This window comes from Microcaecilia unicolor, chromosome 11, assembly GCF_901765095.1.
Source record: "Microcaecilia unicolor chromosome 11, aMicUni1.1, whole genome shotgun sequence".
Taxonomy (NCBI): domain Eukaryota; kingdom Metazoa; phylum Chordata; class Amphibia; order Gymnophiona; family Siphonopidae; genus Microcaecilia; species Microcaecilia unicolor.
In genome coordinates, this window is record NC_044041.1 from 103,039,566 (window position 1) to 103,063,119 (window position 23,554).

At 46.3% G+C, this 23,554-nt stretch overlaps 1 protein-coding gene across 2 annotated transcripts in view; it reads right to left on the reverse strand.

The window, feature by feature from the left end:
* Nucleotides 1–23,554, reverse strand: part of ELAVL1 (ELAV like RNA binding protein 1) — a 108,566-nt gene that overhangs the window by 74,117 nt on the left and 10,895 nt on the right. Inside the window, exons 2-3 of one of the 2 annotated variants that reach the window (XM_030218538.1) lie at nt 11,521–11,697; nt 10,025–10,128 (exon numbers count right to left, since the gene is read on the reverse strand). In XM_030218538.1, the coding sequence (XP_030074398.1) occupies nt 10,025–10,128; nt 11,521–11,689 (273 nt within the window). In that variant the 5' untranslated portion in view covers nt 11,690–11,697. Of the gene's footprint in view, nt 1–10,024; nt 10,129–11,520; nt 11,702–23,554 lie in introns of both variants that reach the window. The other variant, XM_030218537.1, reaches the window with a different exon arrangement.

Genomic DNA, 23,554 nt, shown 5'->3' on the forward strand with positions numbered 1-23,554 from the left:
ATCTTAAGTGTTAGATCCTTCTCAGAAACCTTATTTAACGGCTCAAACGGTAGGGCCTGGAGGGCTCACAGTACCACATTCAAATGCCACGCTGGGCACGGCTGCCGCAGAGGAGGCCGAAGCCGAAGAGCCCTGTGTAGGAAACAGACCACATCAGAGTGAGCTGCTAAAGAGGAATCGTCCAGTTTGCCCCTAAATCAAGCTAGCACGGACACCTGCACTCGAAGGGAATTATATGCCAATCCCTTTTGACGACCATCCTGAAGGAACTCCAGAATAGAGAGTTGCACGGGGACAGAAATCTTACCCATCCCCGCCCGTCCCTGCTGGAATCTTACCTGTCCCCACCCATCCCCGCAAAAATTTAAAACCATCCCAACCCGTCCCCACCCATCCCCGCAAGAATTTAACCCATCCCCACCCATCCCCGTAAGAATTTAATAGTACATGAAAGAAAGTTCCAGTCAGCTCCCTCAGTCTCTTTCTGGATTTGAGCCACAGCACTGTAGGCAAGGAAGGAACGGAAGTTGGAACTTGGAACTCTGGTGCGCACACGTAAGATTTGTCTCTGATTCACTGGCAGTGTGTGCTGAGAGGCCGCCACATGCACGCGCCAGTAGGTCAGGTGACATCTGATTCTCGTGCCTGTGTCAGAGCTGAGGTCTGTGCACCAGCCTGGGAGCAAAGAGGATTAATAGTAACATAGTAAGTTACTTGAACGGTCCCATCCACTCTGCCCAATAGTCACACTCATGATCAATTCATCATTAAATCAACGAGTGTGATATTATATACTTGATTATGGTTTTTCTTTCGTGTTTCTGGAACAAAGACCACAGAAGTCTATCTGGCCCCATCCTTATGTTCCAACTGCTGGAGTTGCCATCAAAGCCCACTCCAGCCTATTCATGTTCTCATTTGTGGGACACAGACCGTAAAAGTCTGTCCAGCACTGTCCTCATGTTCCAGCCACTGAAGTTGCTGTCTAAGCCCTTTCCAGCCCATCCTACACCAGATTGTCATGTATGAGACACAGACCATACAAGTCTGCCAGGTATCAGCTCTAGTTCATCACAGCCAGAGTCACCATCTAAGTGCCACTTGACATATCCACACACATGCAGCCATTTAAGGTTAGGTTTTATATAACTTCCATTTTCTAATTAGAGATCCTCTGTGTTCATCCCACGTCTTTTTGAATTCCTTCATCATTTGTGACTCTACCACCTCCTTAATGGAAGACTTTCCACATTTATGCTGTTAAAGCAAGGAAGAAGAGGAGGAGGAGGAGGAGGAGGAGGAGACAGCACTCAAATAAATTGGTATTCGGTAGATGAGAGGCTGGTGCAGGTGCAGCTTACACTTTCACGGGAAGCCCACAGAACTGGTTCCATCCCCGCGGGAACCCCGCAGGAACTGCCTCCGTCCCCGCAGGAACCCTGCAGAACTGGTTCCATCCCCGCAGGAACCCCGCAGGAACTGCCTCCGTCCCCGCGGGATTCCCGCGGGGACAGAAACCGTGCAGCTCTCTACTCCAGAATAACCAGAATGTCCGCCCGATTCAGCACGCAAAGAACACCACGCCAAGAACACCACGCCGAGAAAGCTTTCCACACTCGCGCGTATGCTGCTGACGTAGACTGCTTCCGTCCGTGGCAATGACTGGTCCTGAAAATCCCTTCTTCCTCAGCTGCCGCCTCTCAATAGCCAAGCTGTAAGACCAAAGCGGGAGGGATTTTCCATCTGAACTGGCCCTTGATGCAGCAGATCAGCAGTCACCGGAAGTCGCAATAGTGGCTCTGAGAGTGCTCATTCGAGCGCAACGAGATCTGCATACCACGGCCGTCGGGGCCAGCCTGGGGCCACTAGAACAACCGGCCCCCGATGAAGCCCTTTGCAGCAAAGAACTCTCCCTATCAGAGGCCACGGAGGAAAAACATATAGTAGCTGTTGTTCCGGCCATGGCTGGAGAAGAGCGTCCAATCCTGCGGATCCTGGCTGCCGTTTGCAGCTGAAGAACTGGGGAACTTTGGCATTGCAAGCCATGGCCATGAGATCCATTACTGGTCTTCCCCAACATTGACAGATCAGCCGAAAAGCCGAGTCCGACAGCGTCCATTCCGCTGCATCCAAAAGAGTCCAGCTGAAAAAAATCCGCTTGAACATTGTCCTTACCCGCAATGTGCGCTGCCGCCAGACTCAGAACATGCGCTTCCACCCATACTAGAAGACGAGACGCTTCCACTGCCAAGGGAAGACTGCGAGTGCCCCCCTGCCCATTGATGTAGGCCACCATCGTGGTGTTGTCCGAGAATACACAAACCGCCTGCCCCTGCAGAAGGTCCTGAAAACTCAGGACCGCATTCACAACTGCTCGCAACTCCAGACGATTTATCGGCCAAGTCGCTTAGGGATCCACGATCCCTGGGCTGTTTGATGAAGACAATGGGCTCCCCAGCCCGCAAGGCTGGCATCCGTCACAACTACCACCCAATTGGGAGACGCCAGAGAAACAAACACCCTTCTGCAAATTGGCTGACCGGAGCCACCACGCGAGTGTCCCTGGCCTGGCTCGACCAAGGAAGGTGTCGTTGATAATCCAGCGACGTTGGCGACCATCTGCTGGAAAGGAAATTCTAAAGAGGCCGCATGTGAGCCCTTGCCCATGGAATGACGTGCAAGATCGCCGTCATGGAACCGAGGAGCTGAACATAGTCCCACACTCAAGGAGTGCGACGACTCAATAAGATCCGTACCCGAGAAAGCAATTTGATCCTTCGCCCCTCAGGGAGAAACACTTCCCCCACTTCGTATCGAATTGCACTCCAAGATACTCCAGACTCAGTAGGAACCAGATGACTCTTGTCCATATTGACCACCCAACCTAAGGATTGCAACACCGCAATCACTCGGTCGGTGACCACTCAACTCTCCTCTGCTGTCGTTGCCTGAATCAGCCAGTCGTCGAGGTATGGATGCACTCGAATCCCCTCCTTACGCAGGAATGTCGCCACTACCACCATCATGACCTTGGAAAAAGTGTGTGGGGCAGTGGCCATTCCGAAAGGAAGGGCTCGAAACTGGAAGTGCTGACCCAGCACCACAAATCTGAGAAATCTCTGATGGGGCTGCCAAATTGGAATGTGCAGGTAAGCTTCCCTCAAATCGAGAGCCGCCAAAAACTCGCCTGGTTGAACAGCAACAATAACTGCCCTTAATGTCTCCATGTGGAAGTGACGAACACGCAAAAACTGGTTTACTTTTCCGAGATCGAGAATAGGCCGAAAAGTCCCTCCCTTCTTTGGAACCACAAAGAAGATGGAGTACCGGCCTGTGCGCCTTTCAAGAGGAGGAATAGGCACGATAGCCCCTATCCTTAGCAGGTCTCGCAAACACTGCAGAACCACTGTCCTCTTGGCCTGCGATACACAGTGGGACTCCAGAAAAGAGAGAAGAATTCTAGCTTGTAACCTTCTCTCACCACATCGAGGACCCACTGCTCGGAAGTAATTCTGGCCCACTCTGGAAGAAACAGAGAAAGCCGACCACTAATCTGCTCTCCTCCCGAGTGGACCTGCGTCCCATCATTGGGAGGCCCGAGGAGCCCCTGACGAGAGGGGGGGGTCCAGCCAGACGCTTCTCATTGTGAAAGGAAGAACACTGCCCAAAACAAGGAAGCTGAAAGGCTGTGTTGGACCGCCCCGGGCGATACCGTCGTGGTCTCTCTGAAACGTGACCTCGAGACTCCCTGCCTGAAGTAGACTTGGGTCTATCCTCCGGAAGACGCTGAGATTTGGAATCCCCCAAATCTTTAACAACCTTTTCTAGGTCTTCCCCAAAATGAAATTTCCCTCGGAAAGGCAATTTAATGAGCCGTTGCTTAGAGGTCATATCTGCGGCCCAATGACGGAGCCACAGAAGACTCCGAGAGGAAACGGTCAAGGCCATGAGTTTGGCCGAAGCACGGACCAAATCATACAAGGCATCCGCCAAGTACGCCAGTCCAATATCCATCAGTGACATCTGAGGAGTTCCCAGCATATCAGACTCCGAAATCGAACTCATGACAGAATGTAGCCAACTGAGCAAGCTCTAGCTGCATAAGAACTACAAACAGAAGCTTTGAAGTGTCAAAGCGGCCACCTCAAAGGCACGTTTTAAAGAGGCCTCTAGCCGTCTGTCTTGCATATCCTTAAGTGCCACACCACCTTCCACTGGAAGAGTAGTCTTCTTAGTGACTGCCGTCACCAGGGCATCCACCCTAGGTAGAGCAAACTGCTCTAAACGGTCCGCTGAAACCGGATACAGCCCAGCCATAGCCCTGGCTACTTTCAGCCCCCCCATCCGGATCCGCCCACTGGGCCGAAATCAACTCCAATAGCTTCATGTACCGGGAAAGGCCTTAGAAGGTCGTCTGGTACTAGCCATCTTGGGGTTGACCGCCTGAGAAGCCGCAACCTCAGGGTCCTCTATATTCAGGGCTTCCAATGCCTGAGAGATAAAGGAGGACAACTCCTCCTTATGGAAATCCTCACGGCGGAAGAGTCCTCCGGTTGGTCAGTGAGGGCACCGTCCCCCCACATCCTCTACCCCCGTCTGCTCAGTGTCGTAGAGCACAATTTTCTCTTTCAGATGATACTGTTCACAGGCTGGTTCAGGCAGACTCTTTTTTTAATAATTGGCTTTGAACTTTGGTACATTTTACCATTTGTGCTGACAGTGCCAACTTTGAAGAGATCCTGCAGGGCGGTTATAGATGCTGGTTAGTTGCAAATCTGGCAGTATTATGTATGTCCAGCACAAGCATAATGCTTGTTCAAAATTTCAAGTCCATATCTTTGTTTGCATGAAAGTTGTTGCGGTCTGAATATTGGTCCAAATATGTTCCGATGAGTCGCGACCAATTTTGATGCACACTTTGAGTCAACTTGTTTGACTGGATTTTGCATCCATAATGTTAAAATGTATTTCATCGGAATTAGCATCAAAAATTGTACAGGATTTGAATTTTTTAGCCATTCTTATAAATGTGTTTGGATTTTATTAGACCCCCAAAATGGCATTTTGGTAAATGTTGTGCGCGCATGGGCTGACCACCTTTCAGAAAAGGGGGTCTAGATCTGCAACTATTGCAGTTAGAGACCTCAAATTTTGGGAAACTTAGTTTAACACCTGACTTGCACAACAGATAAAACTTGAACAAAATTGGAGAACATGATGGTGGGAACATTTTTTTAATTTTAGACCACTTGGCATGGAATGACCCGGAGGAGAAATCCTCTGGGGAAAAACCCAAAAGCTCTTGGTTACCCCCAGACCCCCTGAGAGAATCAAAGGCCGAAGTTGTTGCAGCTGTTTGGGGGGGGGGGGGGGGGGGAGGCCCTTTTCAACAAAAATGTGTGGAGTAGCAAAATAAACTCTGGCGAATCCCCCTCCCCCGCAAAACGGAGGTCGCAGCCATGGCACCTGCACCACCGTCCACAGTGCCGACGCCCCCCCGACTCCCCTATCAGCGGGAGAAGAAGCTTTGCCCAAAACCGCTACCGGCGCTGGCTCCGTGACCGATCACAAAATGGCGCAAGAATCACAAGGCTCTGGGCGGGAAAGCACGCTCTCGGGGGGGGGGGGGGGGGGGGGCACTGTTCCGTCGAGTCCCACCAAATCAGCGCACCCCGCACTGCAAAGGCCCGCTGCCGAACGCCATTTCCTGCATCGGGAACAGCATTTAACCACCTCCGCCCGTCCCCAAACAGGAACCCAGCAGGACTTACCCCGGACCAGGAAAGTGCGGGAACTGACAGCTGAGCCGAAGGGAAAAAAACTCTCTGACTCCACTTCGAGGCAGGCTCAGACAAGCAGGCGACAGAAAACAGGACTCGGACAGCAGTAACACAAAACTGCTCTCAACAAAAACACACTTCCCTGTTTCTCTTTTAAATAAATTCTATGTTTTTTTTTAGTGAGGAGGCAGAAACAAACAGGGAAGGAAAGGAACAGCAAAAGCCTGTTCAGAGGGAATTTGAGGTGCAGCAGGGACCCAGCAACTGCGTATGCTGCCAAAGGGGACACCACCAGACCGTGACCCCTGGCTCAAACTGGCCACCGGCCCAGGAGCAGCCTCAGAGGCCTTGGGCCCAGGAGCTGGAGAAAAAAGTCGTCCACCACCTGCTGAGATAGAGACATACTAACTGAGGAAGGAGCTGGCCGTCTGGCATCACTGCCTTTAGTTTGTTTATCTAAAGTTAAGCATTCCTTCCCGAAAGACTTATCATCCAATGATGTCTACAGTTTTCTGTTCTTTCCCAAGTGATACATTTGACTGCGTTTTGACATTTTTAGCTTTTTTGAGACCTGCCTGAGTCCAAGGATTGGTGGGGCAGATAGGGGAAGACGTGACTTAGCACAGGGTGAACTCTGCATTTGAGGTCCAAACATCAAGAGGTTTACTGATCTGTGAAGAGTGTCTGGCAAATCTTTACCTGAAGAACCTGATGAAATCAGTAGCCCTGGGATCTCCTCAGAAGAACCAAGGATTGAACAATGGTACTAAAATCCTGTTAGAAGGGAACGTGCTTTTGGACACTTGGTCAAAAGGAATTATCATCCCCTTAGACATCCAAAATTACTGGAAGCTCTAGAGGACCTGAAGAAGGCAGTTTCTCCAACTGTTCGGGTGATCAGATGCACAGATGGTGGAAGAATCCAAATGTCTTGGAATGGATCCTCCTCAGTTGGAGGGGAAAGACACCATGGACAGTTTGGCTGTTCAGGGTCTAGGCAACAGGTCCTGAGGGAGTACATGGTATCTAATGGGGGGGGGGGGGGAGGCAGCAGGGAAGAAACCTGTGGGCAAAAGGGTTGAGGAGAGGAACCCTGCAGAAGGAAAGACGTGCTTTCTAAGAAAGACTTATGAAGCATTTTCAGTACAGCAGATTGTGTGTGTGTGGGGTTTTTTTTTTTTTTTTGGGGGGGGGGGGGGCAGGAACACCAAGAAGTACAAGGGATAGAGTCGTTTTAGGTTGCAGGACTCCATGAGGGGAAGGGATACCTGAAAATCTCAGGTCCTCCTTGCACCTTTTGGTTTTCACTTGTGCAAAAACAGTATTCTGGTGCTGGTCTCAAAGAGTTTTCAAGAGCGTCTATCTTTATGGGAGTGCTTGTATTGTTAAGGAGGTGCTGTGTCTTTAAAAGGAAGCTGGATTTGTGACTCTGAAGTTCTCACTGCTGCGTGGTGAATTGGAGTCTGCCTGTGGCATGACCCAGGACGGCTTGTCCGACTTGATGGCAGTGTAGACTCAGACATTTTGCTCTCAGACTGGATGAACCATTCAGGTCTTTATCTGCCGTCAATTACTATGTTATATTCTCTCTCTACAGGTGTCGTAGAGCAGCTGCAGTGGTTGCTGACTCTGGCTTAGAGGCAACTGTGGCTGAACAAGACAATGTTAGAGTAAATGTGCAGCACACCACCCCTACCCCTCATATCCTGTGTGCCGGGAGACGATATGGCATCAGAACGCGTCTGCCAGTGCATGTGGAGCTGGTAGCCAAGACCCTGGATCATGCTGGTTTGGAGCCCACTTGGATGTAGAGTGAGCAAAGGCCCTGCTGCAAGGAACTTGCAGGTACCAAACTGGGTCGATAGGGGGGTGGGGTGGAAGCCAGCAGTTTTGTCTGAATTCTCTCTCTGTAGTGTGCAATATTTATTTGCTATAGCTTCCATTTCTAGTTTGCAAGCTGTTCTTACTTTCATTTTGTTTCTTTTTCTTAATGTACAGAGGAGCGAGAGACCTAGCTGCCAACTGTTGGAGTGGGAAGAGACAACTGAATTCAAAGGGGGGGGGGGGGGGAAGGGGGACCTGCTTTTCAGGCCAGGAACCCCCAAACATGCTCATAGGAACTGGTTTCAAAAGTGTACATGAACCATGGGAAAGTAATACCACTGGGAGCAGTCTGGATGCCTTCACCCACTCGTGTGACTGCATTCCCTAGTCTCTTAACAGAAAACATTCTGCTAGTGAGAGTCAGCTCTTTGGAGCACAATATTTCATAGTTTGCTAAGGCTCTGGCAGTGGCAAGTTACCCCTTCTTGAGCTGCAGTGTTTATACCCTCCAAAGCACACTGCTCCATCTTTCCTGCCTCTTCTCAGCGCTAAGGTTCTTCCCGGTGGCAGAACCTTATTTCTCTGCCACTGTGTTGCCACTTCTGCTGGCTCCTGATCTGCTTTAGGCATAGGGTTTTTTCACATGCACAAACCAACCTAGGCATATGGATGGATAAACTGAAGGACTGACCCTCCCCAATAGGTGCTACTGCTAAAACAAAATATGCCTGCAAATCTAGAACATCCTTATGTGCCTTTTAATTCATGTTACCACTGTCACTGATGGCAGTTTCCCCAGCAGATGAAGACCCTGGCCTGTAAATACCAGTTGTTTCCTATGTGAAACACAAAAGTCGGTTCTGTGCATGCCATCATTTCTTGAGAGCAGAAAAGCCTTGTTCTAGTACATGTCTCTGTACAAGCTGAAAGCTCACAGAAGCTTTGCTCTCAGCATCATGGTAATTTTATAAAGTTCTAACTGGACAAAATGTTCTCCCAACCATGTTTTGAGCAATTTTTGGAAAAGCAGATAAAAATGCAGACACACACAAAAATCAGGGCCAATAAAGATCACGTGAACCACCAGTTAGACTAAAAACATATTTATTTTACAAGAACATAAATGGGCCCATCTACTAAAAATGCAGTAATGATTTGCAATTTCTACTTGGTACTTGTGGAGGCTCTATGTTAACTTTTGAGGAAAGTCACAGCATTTTCCCCCACAGTTAACTCCGAGACAGTTTCCTTACTGTGCATTAACTGCACTGCAGAAAAAACGATTCAGTTAGCTATACCAATTTAGGTGACATCTATGCTGCGTCACTTTAATGCTCAACTACCTTCACTTTAATCGTAAGGTACAGTCTCTGTTTATTTTTTGCCCTGTTAAATGTTAGCTAAGGCAGAAATGAACAAACGTTCATTAATGTGGTGTTTGAGTAGTTAATATGTGCTAACTGCCTCATTAACAGCTAACACGTTTTAGTAACAGGCTCTAAAACTCTATAAATTTTAATATGCCAATAGTAAAATATGATTTTAAGAAAGAACCATTTCTTCACCATTTAAAGCTTACAATTTTACCATCTTGTCTTTTACAAATTGTCCAATACAAAACACATCATCTACTTAATCCATATGTTGGCCATCCATGTATTTACCATCAATCACTCATCTTGTCCATTCCTCTAGAATACTGGAAATATACATTTGACATCATAACATTTTAGATCTTTTTCTATAAAGTAGGAGATGCCATAAGATACTGCACTACAAGATGTTCCTGAACAAAACTGATATGTTCAAGTGTGACAATGCATTTGTTCTTATTCACAACAGTGTAATTAATTACTTTCTGTGGGCCCAGGAATCAAGTCACTAGATTGGGAATTTAGATAATTTTTAATGTGTGGTTCTGCTACTGACAGCAATGCTCAGGACTTAATTCTTCAACTGTTTTTACTATGAAACAGACCTTATAGTAAGTTTTCCCTCACACACAATAAAGACTAATGCCATTAGGTAGATGTGTAAGAGGCAACTGACACAGGTAGCCTAATTGTTTTAAAATGATTTGCACATGCTACAGTTATCCAGAGTCAGGAGTGACCGTAATCTTTTAGAATATAAAACTGTGCCTTTTGAAATAAATGTGAAAACAGAGAAAATGACCACAGATAAGAAGGGCAGGCTAGATGTGCTTACGGTAATTTCATTCCTGGTGCATGGCCATAGACTTCAGAATGTGTCCTAGAAGAAATCTGGCAAGTTAGCAGTGTTCTCGTGGTTGCCCCAGTGTACATTTGGGGGTGCAGCAAAGAATAGGGAACTAGAAGCAAACAAACCTCAAAAGAACCGATAACCTGGACTACACAAGCTCCAACTTACAGTTCAGCTTTAAAATTCAACATAGTTACCTTGATAGTTTTTGATTGAAGTCTGAGACCATTCAGTGTGTTTATTGCTCTTTCAGCGTCTTTTGCGTTAAGATAGTTCACAAAGCCATATCCTAAGCTGTGCCCTTAATTAAAAAAACAAAACAAAAACAAAACAAAAAAAACTCTACGCAAGTCAAAATAATATATAATATTGTAGTAAGCCTTGCACTAACCTTGGACAGGTTTTACCAGATTGAATACAACAAAAAAAAATATTTATCTGAACTTGCCCAGTATATTGAAAGCTCTGGATATATTATGAAATCAATCAAGAAAATTCCTCCTCCATTGTCCTATGAAACAGGGCAGAGTCAAGGAGAGATATGGGCAACCAGACTAAAGTAGGTGGGAGCTTTACTGGTAGCTCAGTTGGGGGGGGGATACTGCTCCTTTAGCATTTCCCAGCATGAAGGTAAGGTCCACAGTTGGAAAATATTGTGAAAATATTTCACTAAGCATTGAAATGTTCACACCAAGCTAAAGAAGCTCTCACCCCCTCAAGGGGAGGGTTCAGATTCACAAAGAGATTTGAAACTCCAGAGTTTGCTAAGGGAAAGGTAGGATACATGAAGACTAGAAGTCTTAAATGAAGAAAATCCTCAGATGTCTGTTTATAACATGCTTAAGATCACCAAGTTACACTTTATAAACAGCTCTCTCACATCAGCATTAAGGACATCTGCAAAATAAAAAACTTTTTCAATGTCCAACTTTAATGCAACACTATTCTGATTTTGAGGAGTCACTTCTGATATGTGTTCTGAATATTTTAGAAACTCTCAAGTGTGAGAGTTCTGCATTGCAGTGTGGAAGAACTAGTGGAAAACAGATGGTTTGCTCTACAGTGGAAGGTATGAGAGAGCTGAAAATCAAAGTGTTTTATATGACCACCCACTGGGGAGAAGAGGCGGGCAGTTTTATAGTAAAGATAACTGCAAAATGGGGTCAAAGAGAGGCCGATAGTCCCAGTGTTGTGCACAAGGTGAGGAGTGGTTGGCTGTATTTTTGTTAGGATGGAGAAGGAAAAGGTTGAAATTCCATTAACTGCATTAAAGTACCTCTGCTTATAGCCTCTCCTTCTGTAACCCCCCCTTTGTCCCTAAGTCCACCAATCATCTTTATCTTCCCAATCTTGGCAATTTGAGAACTGATTTTCTTTTGGAAAAGGGAAACATTTCCTTTCTTGTCTGCCTTCATAAGTTATTTTATTGTTTAAGACTACCACCTTGTACCAACTAATTAGAAGGAGTATGTTGAAAGCAAAAGCACCAAGGAATAAATGTGGGATGGTACATCATTCAGAAGTGGCAGCAATAGGAAGGCTCCCAAATTTCCAAAGTGGTATAAAGTTGGTACACCAGGATAAACAAGATGATAAACCACTGAGCAACACAGTATTTATCTCACAGTCCAATAAAGAGCCATCTTTTTAAGCAAATTCTTTGAGAGTCATAAAAACACTTTGATAAATTTACCTGCAACCTTATCCCGAATTAGTTTAGCAGACTCCACCTCACCAATACTGCTAAATAAGCTTCGCAGTTCATCCTGTGTCATGTTCTGAGGAAGGTAGTTCACAATCAGGTTTGTTCTGCCATCGTCCCTACAGTCATCAGCCATGTGATCCTCATAACCGTTAGACATTTCACAATCTGCCTACAAGGAACAAGATCATTAGTTATACTTTAACTGACAAGAAACCATAACTTTGCAAGCCAACAGAGGGTTCAAAACTTAAAATATCAACCATGTACTGGAAATAAGTCTATGCTCTATTCCCTCCCTCCCAATATAGTCTTCTATTTTCATTTAACCCTCTAAAATATTAAACCAATCAACTTGTTTTAGGTGTTTGGAAAATGGTGTCATGTGAACCCTTGCAAAAAAAACAAATCAAAATGGTTTCTCTACTTTTACATTGCTGCTTGATTCACCATTTACCAATTTTCCCACTGTAAGACCTATCTATGACTGTGTTATACTGAAGAACAATGAGGAAGGAGAAAAAGAAAATGGTTGGAGAGTTAGAATAAAAAAACAAGAGGACAAAGAGAAATGTCTTATCCGATAATTTTCTTTTCAGTCTCACTATTCTAAACCAGCGGGTCTTACCCCTAGGAATTATTAGGAAAGGGATGGTGAACAAGACCGAAAATACCATAATGCCTCTATCGCTGGTGCGACTGTACCCGAGTATTCTGTTCAGTTCTGGCCACCATATCTCAAAAAAAAGATACAGCAGAATTAGGAAATGTTCAAAAAGAGAGACCAAAATGATAAACGGGATGGAACTCCTCTCATATGAGGAAAGGCTAACGAGGTTAGAGCTCTTCAGCTTGGAAAAGAGACTGATGAGGGCAGATATGATTGATGTTTACTAAATCCTGAGTGGTGTCGAACAAGTAGAAGAAATTGATTTTTTTTTACTTGTTCCAAAAGTATAAAGACTAGGGGACACTCAAGGAAGTTACATGGAAATACTATTAAAACAAAGAGAAGGAAATAATTTTTCTCTCAACGAACAGAACAGTTAAGTTCTGAAACTCTTTGCCAAAGGATGTGGTAACAGCGGTTAGAGTTATCTGGGTTTAAAAAAATGTTTGGACAACTTCCTGGAGGAAAAGTCCATCATAGTCTGCTATTGAGTAGACATGGGGAAGCAAATGCTTGCTCTGGGATTTGTAGCCTGGAATGTTTCCACAATTTGGGTTTCTGCCAGGTACTTGCGACCTGCAATGTTGGAAACAGGCTACTGGGCTAGATGGACCATTGGTCGGACCCAGTATGGCTACTCTTATGTTCTAGCCACCAGCAGTTGGAGGTAGAGAAAACTAAATTCAACCAGTGACATCACCAGCTATAATGTGTGGTGCTCTCTGGAACAATCGAGTATGCATCTGCCCAAGCAGCAGAAGGTCCCACTTCATAACACACCCAACCCCAACAAACACTGCAGCTGCAATGATAAGCGAGTAAAACACTTCAGAGTGACACTTACTACTCTGCATATACCAGGGAATAGCCATCTCATGGGAACCCTATATGGCTGGCAATTGTAATCCAATCTTTTTCTTTTTCATTTACTTCTAATAAAACAAGATAGAGCATACCCAGAACCCTGGGCTGAGGTCTTCCAAGACTGAAAATTCAGAACAGTGATGCTGATTAAAGAAAATAATTAGGTAAGACACAAATTTCTCCTTTCTTAGCATCAGCTTACACTGGTTTGAACCAGCAGGATGTATCAAAGCAGACCTAAGGGGCAGGGGAAGACAAGGCTCCCTGAATGACCGCTCTGCCAAAGTTCAAACAGACCCTGGCCAGAACATGCAACCTGTGGTGTAGGAAGGCCCATGTCGCTGCCCCGCAAATCTCCTCAGATGAAAAAGCCCAGGCCTCCACCCAGGATGCATGGGCCTTCAGTCCTTGAGACAACAGACGATCCACACCAATGTAGGCAGATTCAATAGCCACCTTGCAACAGAATCCTTAGAGGCTGCCTGGCCCTTCCAAGGGCCATGAAAGAGCACAAACAGGTGATCAGAGAGAAAAATCTCATTCGTCTCAAGAACCAAAGAACTGCTCTCCAGACATCCAGTTTGTGGAGCCTCCTGTCCGCACCTGATGAACTCCCCTTCCCCACCCAACCACCACAAAAGCGGCCAAACACACCTCCTGATTCACATGGAACGGAGACACCACCTTCAGCAGAAAGGATGAGACTGTCTGCAAGGACGTCAAATCCTCCGCAGATATGGGTCCTGTCATGATAGGGCCTGAAGCTCTGAGACCCTCAGAGCAGAGGTGATTGCCATCAGAAACACCATCTTGAGTGTGAGGTCCTTGATGAAAGCTGAGCACAAGGGCTCCAACGAAGCCCCTGACAACGCCTGGAGAACCAAATTCAGGTCCCACAAAAGGAAAGGAAGGATGAAGCACCCCCTTCAAGAATTGAGCCACTTCCCTTTGCTGAGTCAGAGAAGTGCCCCTCACCTTTCCCCAAAAGCTGAAAGTACAGCCACTTGGACCCTCAGGGAGCTAAATGCAAGCCCCTGCTCCAGGAATCTCAAGATATTGGGAATCTGATCCCTCCAGGGGGATAGGGATCGCTCCCCGTACCAGGATTCAAAAACCTGCCAGACCCTGTCTTCCTGGATCACTGCACAGTAGAATTCGCTGCGGAGGGAAACCCCATGCCTCTCAATGGCCACATCATGAACCAGAATGGATCCAGTTCCTCCATGTCTACCGGCCCTTGCCGAAGAAACCCCTGATCCCTACCAGCAGGCACCAGAGATCCACATACCAAAGTCTGTGGGGCCAATCTGGTGCCACCAGCAAGGTGACACGAAATCCTGTGCAACACTCGGCCCACCGATTGCCATGGAGGGAACACAGAGCAGCTCCGCCACCGGCCAAGGCTGAACCACAGAATCTATGTCCCTAAGAAGATGGGACGCTCCATCAACTGAAGTGTTCTGCCTTCGCATTGGCTCTCAAACTAATCAGGTCGAACTGAGACACCCCCAGCGGTCTACTATTAGCTGAAAGGCCTGCTGCCCCAGCTCCCTTTCTCCCGGATCCAGTACACAGCAACTGTGAAAGTCTGCTTACACGTTCTACTTGTCTGCAATATAGACCACTGAAAGAGCCTGCAGATGCGCTTCCGTCAAGCAGCAAAGGTTTGACGCTTCGAAGGCCACCGCCTGACTCTGTATCCCGGCCTGCCTGCTGATGTACGCCACCACCACACATTGTCAGACATCACTCTAACCGCTTTCCCTTTCAGAAGCGGTTGAAATTCATAAGAACATAAGTGTTGCCATAATAGGACAAACCAAAGGTCCATCAAGCCCAGGATCCAACAATGACCAATCCAGGTGACAAATATCTGGCAAGATCCCAAAACAATACACTTTATGCCTCTTATTCTAGAAATGAGTGGATTTCTTTGGCCAGGAATTTGTTCAGGGCCCTTAGGTTTAGGATGGGATGCATCCCCTTTGTTTTCTTTGGGACAAAGAAATACCTGGAACAGAATCCCTGTCCCTCCTCCCCTGGTGAACAGGCTCGACCACGTGGACCTTCAGAATGGTGGACAGCTCCTCTGCAAGTACTTCCTTGTGCTGAGAGCTCTCCAAGGGCAATTTGGTGATCTTTGAAACCAATGCACAGTGGGTGTGCATCGGGTGGATATCCGAGATGGACAATTTGAAGAAAGCCCTGTTAAGGGGTTACAAGGGGCCAGCTTTCTTGGAAAAAATTGAGTCTCCCCTCCCCCCATCAGCAAGGCATCCAGAACAGTCACCGGGTATGGCAGCAGGGACTTAGGTGTATGTTGTAGACGAGAACACGCTGCGACGGTGCCTGCTGAAGCTGAAGAGAAGGAGCACACCCATGCCTTTCAAGGTAGCTTGATCTACCTTGAAAACCTCCTGGATGAAGAGGGGGCAGAAGGTGTCCGTCGGGAGAGTATTAATGGTATCGGTATGCTTCTTTATGAGATCAGCAACCCCCTCTATCTTCTCCCCAAAAAGGTTAATCCCCCGGCACGTGGCATCCGCCAATCTCTGCTGGACTGTGGGGTCCAAGTCAGAGACACGCAGCTTTAAGATTATGCGCATCGCTGTACTCTGGGCAGAGATCCTAGATGGCACATCAAAAGCACCCCGATCAAAAACTTATGACACACCTTCTGCTGCTTGGTCAGCTAGCGAAGATATTCGGCCTGTTTCAGTGAGAGAGAATCAGCCAAATCGGACATACTGCGCACCAAATTCCATAAGTAAAGGCTCCTGTAGACCTGGTAAAATTGTATGCAGGAAATGAGCATAGAGGCCTGAAATATCTTCCGCCCAAAAGAGTCCAGGGTTCAATCTTCTCTAAATGGGGGCACAGAAGCAAAGACCTTGGAACTCCTGGCTCTCTTGAGCTTGGATTCCGCCAACAGGGAATGAAAAGGCAACTGAGGCCTGTCAAAGCCTGAGGAGCTCTGGATCTGATAGATGGTATCAGTATTTTTGGGTAGGACAGGGACCAACAGAGGGGACTCCCAGTACTTCACCTGAACATCTCTCAAGATCTGTCTTGGCCTCCCAAGCAGGAGAGTCGAAGTCCAGGACCTCGAACATCTCAACCCTGAGCTCAGTCTTCAAACGAACTGGAATAGCAGCTGCCATTTCCCTGACAAAACCTGGGAAGGGAAGGCACAGGTGGAAATTTCCTCCTTTCCTCTGGAGGGAAGTGGTCAGAAGGCATACCATAGGACGACTCCTCCAATGAGAAATACCTAGGGTCTTCATCAAATGTCTATGAGCGCTCCTCAGTGTCAGCGAAGGGTTCCTCATGGAAGGGTCGAGACCGAGCCTGCCTCAAGAAAGAGACCATGTGCTTGTCTGGAAGGGAGTTGAGGTGTAGGCTCCTTTCGTAAAGCTTCCTCCACCGATGTCAAGGGGGTGTCAGCACAGGGATCAGATGCCTCACCAGAGGCTGAGAGCCATGAGGAGCAGCAGAAAAAGGCAAGGCTGGTGCAAGCGCCCCAGATACCAATGTTTGAAGTCTCGGCAGCCGTTTTGAAAAAGCAGCAGCATAAGCCAGTAGAGGTCTTTACTGCCCCCGAAGAGGCCACTAGACCACCACGGTGTACTCGGGTAGGCTTAGGAGGGCAGCAGGGGAGCCAGACAGACTTTGCCGTTGGCTGGGGAGGGCCCAGCAGCCAGCATCAGAGTGCAGATTCAAAAATGCAGACTTCTACGCTCTGCAGTCACACAGAATTCCATCAGGAGTAAAATACATGGCAACAAGCAACCAGGTTTACCTGATCATGCTTAGCTTTGTGCACTTCCTCCCAGTTAATAATGCACCCTATTTCCTATCTCTCACACACACACACATATATATATATATATATATATATATATATATATATAATCCACATATATATAACTAAAATACAAGTTACATCATTGGCAGCCTTTCATATTATTAGCATCCATGTGACTAAACAAAAGTTTTTAAATTCCTTTTTAAAAGCTTCAATGTCTGTTACATTAAGGAAGGTAACAGGAATTTGTTCCACACTATCCCCTTAATTGGATAAACCTGTGAGCATAATTTTACAATTACCCACTAATACTATGTACACAGCGCTCAAAATTGCGTGGGCAATTTTGGGCGCATGCCGAAATTGTGCGCACAACTTGTTTAATGAGCCAAATTAAGTGCACATCTTTATAGTCACTAAGATGTGCTTGTAAATTTTTCCATGTGAATTTGAAAAGGGGGCAACGCTGTGGGAGGAGCATGGGCGTTTCTAGGATTTGCATGCAGCGTTATAGAATTCAAGGGATCTGCGCCTAATTTTGACACAGGGATTTACACCATAGTTTAGTTGGGTAACGGGCAATCTCTGGGTAATGCGAAAGGATCGCTCTCCAAGAGGCGCACAAGGTCTGTGTACCATGGTCAACGAGGTCAATCTGGAACCACTAGCAAGACCAAACGAGGACGACGCACAATCCTGCACAATAGATGGGCTATCGGAGACCAGGGACGGAAGACAGAGGTTACTCCACTGAATTAGGGCATCTAACCCTTGAAAGGCTGGTTTCCTCCAACAACTTAAGAAATGCTCCGCCATCAGATCAAACCACAAAGGTCCCAGTGGACCAGGATGAGCTGACAGGCCTGTTGCTCCAGCTCCCCTGGATCCAGAAAGAGTGCCTGAGAAAGTCCACTTGCACACTGACCTTGCCTGCAATATGGACCACTGAGAGGGCCTACAGGTATATCTCTGTCCACCAACAGAGGCACGCTGCTTCCAAAGCTACCACCTGACTCCTGGTAACTCCCTGTTTGTTGATGTAAGCCACTGTTGTGACATTGTCTGACATAACCCTGACCACCTTCCTCTGAAGGAGCAGCAGGAATTCCAACACAGAGCCAAGCGAACTGCCCGCTTTTAGATGACTGATGGACCAAGCTGCCTCCTGTGGGGACCAGGTTCCATAAGCCACACGACCCAGGCAATGAGCTCACCAGCCGAGGAGATTCACATCTGTGGTTACAAGCACCCAGTTTTGGAAGGGGGGGGGGGGGGGGGGGGGATCAGCAGCACCCCCTCAGGAAGTGAATTATGCTGTCCTACCCAGACAGATTCTCATCTGGCATGAAAGAGGCAAAGGGCGATAAAGTCCTGAGAGATTGGAGCCCACCGAAACAACAGGGTCCACTGCACGGGTCACATGTAAGCCCTGGCTCAAGCCACTACCTCCAGTGTTGCTGCCATGGAGCCCAGGAGCTGCAAGTAGTCCCATACCATGGGAATCAGTAGCATGAACAATCTGTGCTTCTGTGCTCAAAGCTTCTCTGCCCAGTTCTCCAGGAGCAACACCATCCCCTGGGCAGTGGCAACGCGATCTTCTAGGTACTCTAGGGACTGAAAGAGAATCAGAGTTTCAAACAGAGATGACCTGAGATGTGGCCAAGCTGGCTTCCGCTGTTGAGTCTGCTCGAATCAGCCAGTCTTCCAGATAAGGATGCACCTTGATCCTCTGGAAGTGCAGATATAACTACACTGGAAAAGGTTCAGGGAGGGGGGGGGGGGGGGCTGTAAGCAGATCGGTCTGGTCCAACAGATTAACTTTCCTACCCATACTGCCAGTCATACCCCTGATTTGGTACTGCTACAACAATCCTCTAGATTATCATTCTGCTTTCTTTTCACCAGTCCCCTGGTCTGATCAATTCTTTATCTCTTTCTGCCTACTCCCCTCCTCCAAGTCACCCTTTACTTTCCACAGACCCACACCTACCCAGCATCCATGTTTTCCTTAATATGACCCTAACTCCTTCCCTTCCTTGCTCACCTATTTCCCCACTATGTTCCTTAAGCTTCCTTTGGAGGAGGCTGCCTCCTGTTGGGATACTACGTTGAGTTCCAAATTTGTGTGGCCATCTCTTCCAAATACAAACTTAACTCTTGAAAGATCAGCGAGGGCCCTCTGTTATCACGGAGAGCTCCCCTTTTTGAAGCGACAGGTATGTAAAATGAACGTTTTCGCAATGTTTCTTCTCTCCACTGTTTCAAGACAGTAGCTGCCCACTACAACAAAAAAACAAATCCAATTGGCCAAGCACTCCCAAATCCTTAATTCCCTCAAGAATTCCAAATGTCTTGCTAGGTCAATTTTTTGGAAACTCCCAGCTTACAGAAAGCCCACTCCTTTCTCTTCCCTCATTATTCTCTTACTGACAGCTGATACTTGGCAATTTCTTCATAGACAAGGTCTCCACACTCCGTCATGCCCTTCCCAATCCTCCTAACCTGCCTATAGATCTTCTCCCCCAGATCCTTCCCTTTTGCAGCCACTTGGGACACTTTCAGTGTACCTCCTACTATTTCCTTCTCTGTCCTGCTAAAAGCACATGCATCTCACTACCAGTCATCCTGATCCACTTCCTTCTAGTTGGCTGACTATAGCCTGCCACGATCTGGAACCCCTAACTCTACCCCAGTCTTGAAGAGCCCCTCTGCCAATGCTTCCATCCCGAATTCCTGGACTGATTTCCAATTTGCGCATTGCTTCCAAACTCACAGAAAAATAAGTCTTTCACCGATTACTCTCTTTTATCAATGGCCTTTCAGTCTTACACCCTAGACAAATGGTTTCAGGCGCACACTGTAGAAAAACTACCATCATTTCCCTAATCAGTGAACTCCATGCTACCCTAGATAAAGGTCTTATTACTCTCTTAGTCTCTATGGACTTACCTGCGACATTCAACCTAGTGGATCATTCTTTCAGGCTCGTACACTTACAAGCCATTGGGATTAAAGGTACTGTCTTAGCCTGGTTCACTTCCTAATTTTCCAACCGTTCACCGTTACTACATCTTGTTCTCAGTTCCAAAGTTTCCCTCTCCAATGTGACGTACCCCAGGGTTCTGTCCTTTCACCCCTACTTTTCAATATTTTCCTTAGCCCCCTAGCAACTCTCTTTCAGGATTTCAACATCCACTTTTACGCTGATGACATTCTGCTTATCTTTCTCACCTCTATTTCAGTTCCTAATTTGGCCCCCAGAATGCTGCTCTCCAGGTCATTCAGTTCCTCTAACAATCTTCACTCTCACTGTGACTCCAGTCCCTTCTTTCCGTTACCCTAGGGTCATATTTGACTCACAGCTCTCATTCGAGAAACAGACGTCCCAATTTTCCATCTCTGCACACGCTTGTTCACGCCTTTATTATCTCATGCTTTGACTACTGTAATTCCGATTATGACGGCATCGCTCATAGACAGCTTTGTCGGCTCCAAACTCTACCGCAAGATTTCTCTTGAAAGTCTAAAAATTCAACTATATTACTCCTCTGTATCTTCAACTTCATTGGTTAGCTTTTCCTTACAGGTAATGGTTTAAAATTTTGGTCTTCAACCATCCATCAACCATAAAACTCTACACTTGGGTTCCCCTTCCTACCTAGCATCTGTCATGATTCCTTACACACCCATCCGCTTCCAATGTTCATTAGACGCCAACGTTTGGTTCTTCCATCCCCAAAATGAGTCCACTACAAAACCACCAGATACTCCGCATTTTTCTTTCTGGCCCCCAAACTGTGGAATGATTTGCCCTCCCCCCCCCCCCCCCCCCCAGCTCTACCAAGCTGTGTGGCTTGGCCAGCAGAGTGGGAAGCTAGGCCAGGGACGAGCACCAGACAGCACAACCGACCATATGCTGAGGTAAAGAAAATATTGGATCCTTCCAGGGAGCACCACCAGCTAGTACTGGTGAAGTCACTGGTAAAAACAGTATTTTTCTCTACTTCCACCTACTGGTAAGAGGGGATAACACCCACATGAGCTGAACAGTGGAACAGACGCTAAGGAAAATGCAAATAAAGAAACAAGAGGTTAGGCATTGTTGTAATAAACCTGACCTACAGATTCATGTGGAAGTGGTTCAAAATAGAGAGAGCAGCTGAAGTCAGTAAAGTTATGTAATTTACAATCTAGAAGCATCTTATTTCATACTTATCTACATCCTCCTTCTTAAAAATGAGACCCAAAAATTTACAAGATAAAATACAACTCAGTAACCTACATCAACATAATCAATCTAAAGCCAGCAATACCAATAATTATATTCCCTCCCTAAAAATATACAGAAACACCAAATAAAATCCTAAACTAATACTAATCAGGTCTGCGCTCTCCGTTGCTCCTGAAAGAGCTGTGAAGGGAGTGGCCCCTTCATTTCATGTCTGTTGATTTACAGTGTCATACCTTACTAACACATTTATAAAAATTTACTTTGTATTTATATGTCATTTCAACCTGATCTGAGAAAATATATAGGCTACAATGCTAATATAAATGTCTACAGTATGACATAAGGCAATACAATAAACCCTTCCAAAGAGAAGGGTTAAGTAAGACTACCTAAACTACAGCTATTTTTTTTTTTAGTCCACCTTCCAAATGGTACTCAGAGACCTACAAGTACTTTCAAATTCAGATGAAATAAAACCTGGTTCCAAAGAGCTTAAGATCTTAATTGGGAACCGGAACCAACTACTTTCATAAGCCTGAAACTAGTCTTGTGTAGGGAATACCACAGGGGCCATTAATTACTGTTGATTAGTGCACGCTCATGATATTATTGCATGTTATCTGCAGCAAGACCCATTTTATGTATTGTGCTCCGTGCCAGTTATGAAATAATAACCTTAGCACACCTGTTAATAAATGGTTTTCTAAACATTTTGAAGCCAGAAAATGTACTGGTTGTATTTTTTCTGAAGTACATTACAGTTACTGCTAACATCATGAAAGCATGCTACAAAATTAAGAAACACACACAAACTAATCTGCCTTAAAAGGTAAACCTGATTCACTAAATAGAAAACAAAGTAAAATCATTTTTATTTTTGGGAAGATTTTAGCATTTAGCTCTTGCCTTTTACCAGTGGTAGCCCAAACCAAGTTACTGTAGGTAACTTTCTTTCCCCAGAGAGCTCACAATCTGAGTCTGTATCTGAGGCAAGGTAAAATTAGTCCTTATCTGATAATTTTCTTTCCATTAGGCATAACAGATCTAACCCCCAGAGACTTGTGGGTTATGTTCCTCTACCAGAAAGTGGAGATAGAAAGAACTTCAGAGGTTTAGTATATGTGATCAATAGCAGCCACCTTAACCTCAGTATTGTCGATACCAAAGCAGTGGAAGAAGGAAGAGGAAATCCAACGGTAAGTCCTCTCCTGCCTGCATAAAGCCCTTATATGCGCCTCAACTGCTCCTGCAGAAGGAGAACAGAAGATTTCCTTGTTTTGATTTTTTTTCTTAACCAAAATCAAACAAAAGAATCTGAAGAAACTAGAAGAAAACACTCAACCCAGAACAAAGGGCGGGCTTCTGGATTGATCTGTTGGCACTAATGGAAAGAAAATTTGTGGGTAAGGACTAATTTTACCTTCCGTATCGTTCCACACATCAATCCATAGAATTGTGAGATGTACCAAAGCAGTCCTCAAGTGGGACAGAGTACTACAACCTCAGTAGACTGGAGCGATGATCCACGGGTCGTGGCCACACACGCTGTCACGTCAAGCCTGCAATGCCTAGCAAGGGAAGGACAGCAGACCAAGTGGGCGATCTACGAAAGCCATCCACAGCAGGACAGAGGATCAAGTGGCCAAACTGCAAAAGGCAGCCAAGGAAACTAGACAGGACTCAGAAAAGGAAGTAAACTGGGAGAAAGCACTGCCGCCTACAACAGGAGAGACTGTCCCATACAGAGGCTAGCTGAAGAAATTGTCTCTCTTGGTCAATGGGAGGCATTTCTGCTCAGTGGGTCAGGAATCTTGATGATCCCACCACAGTGTGGGTGTCTAATAAGGAGCAGTCACCTTCCTGTATACCTAAGGCATGAATATGTCTGCTTCTGATCCTGCCACTGCCATATCTGCTAGTCTTAAAATGGCGAGCACTAGAACGCTATACAGGGAAGTCACTTCTGTTTAGTGGGTCAACCCAGACATTGTCCTGCTATGCCTGCTTCTGCCAATCTAAAAATGGCAAGCCAGCATTGCTTTGGAAGCTGCATTACCTTCCTAAGGTCCCGAGCAAAGCATGAATCAAAGATTTGACCAATGGACCTCATTGGTCACTTCCAAATAGTTTTGGAGTGAATGTCCAAGAAGTGGAAAGAGACAAAGATTGAATGGGATAGAAGGCAGAAATCATCTTATGAAGAAAAGACAGGACTGTGCACCCCATCACCCTTTCAGGAAAAATCTGGAGGATCTTGAACAGACGAAGTCAGGAGTTTTGAAACCCTGCTTGGACTAAACCTGGATCGCTGAAGAAAACTAGGCTGCCCTAGATGATAGTCTTGGTGTCTTTAAAGACAAGAGCGAGCCTGATCCGACTGAAAAGAATGTGTAGACAGACATGTCCTCAGGAAGACGCTCAGCCTGTGAGTCACCCAAATCTTCCGCCAACTTCA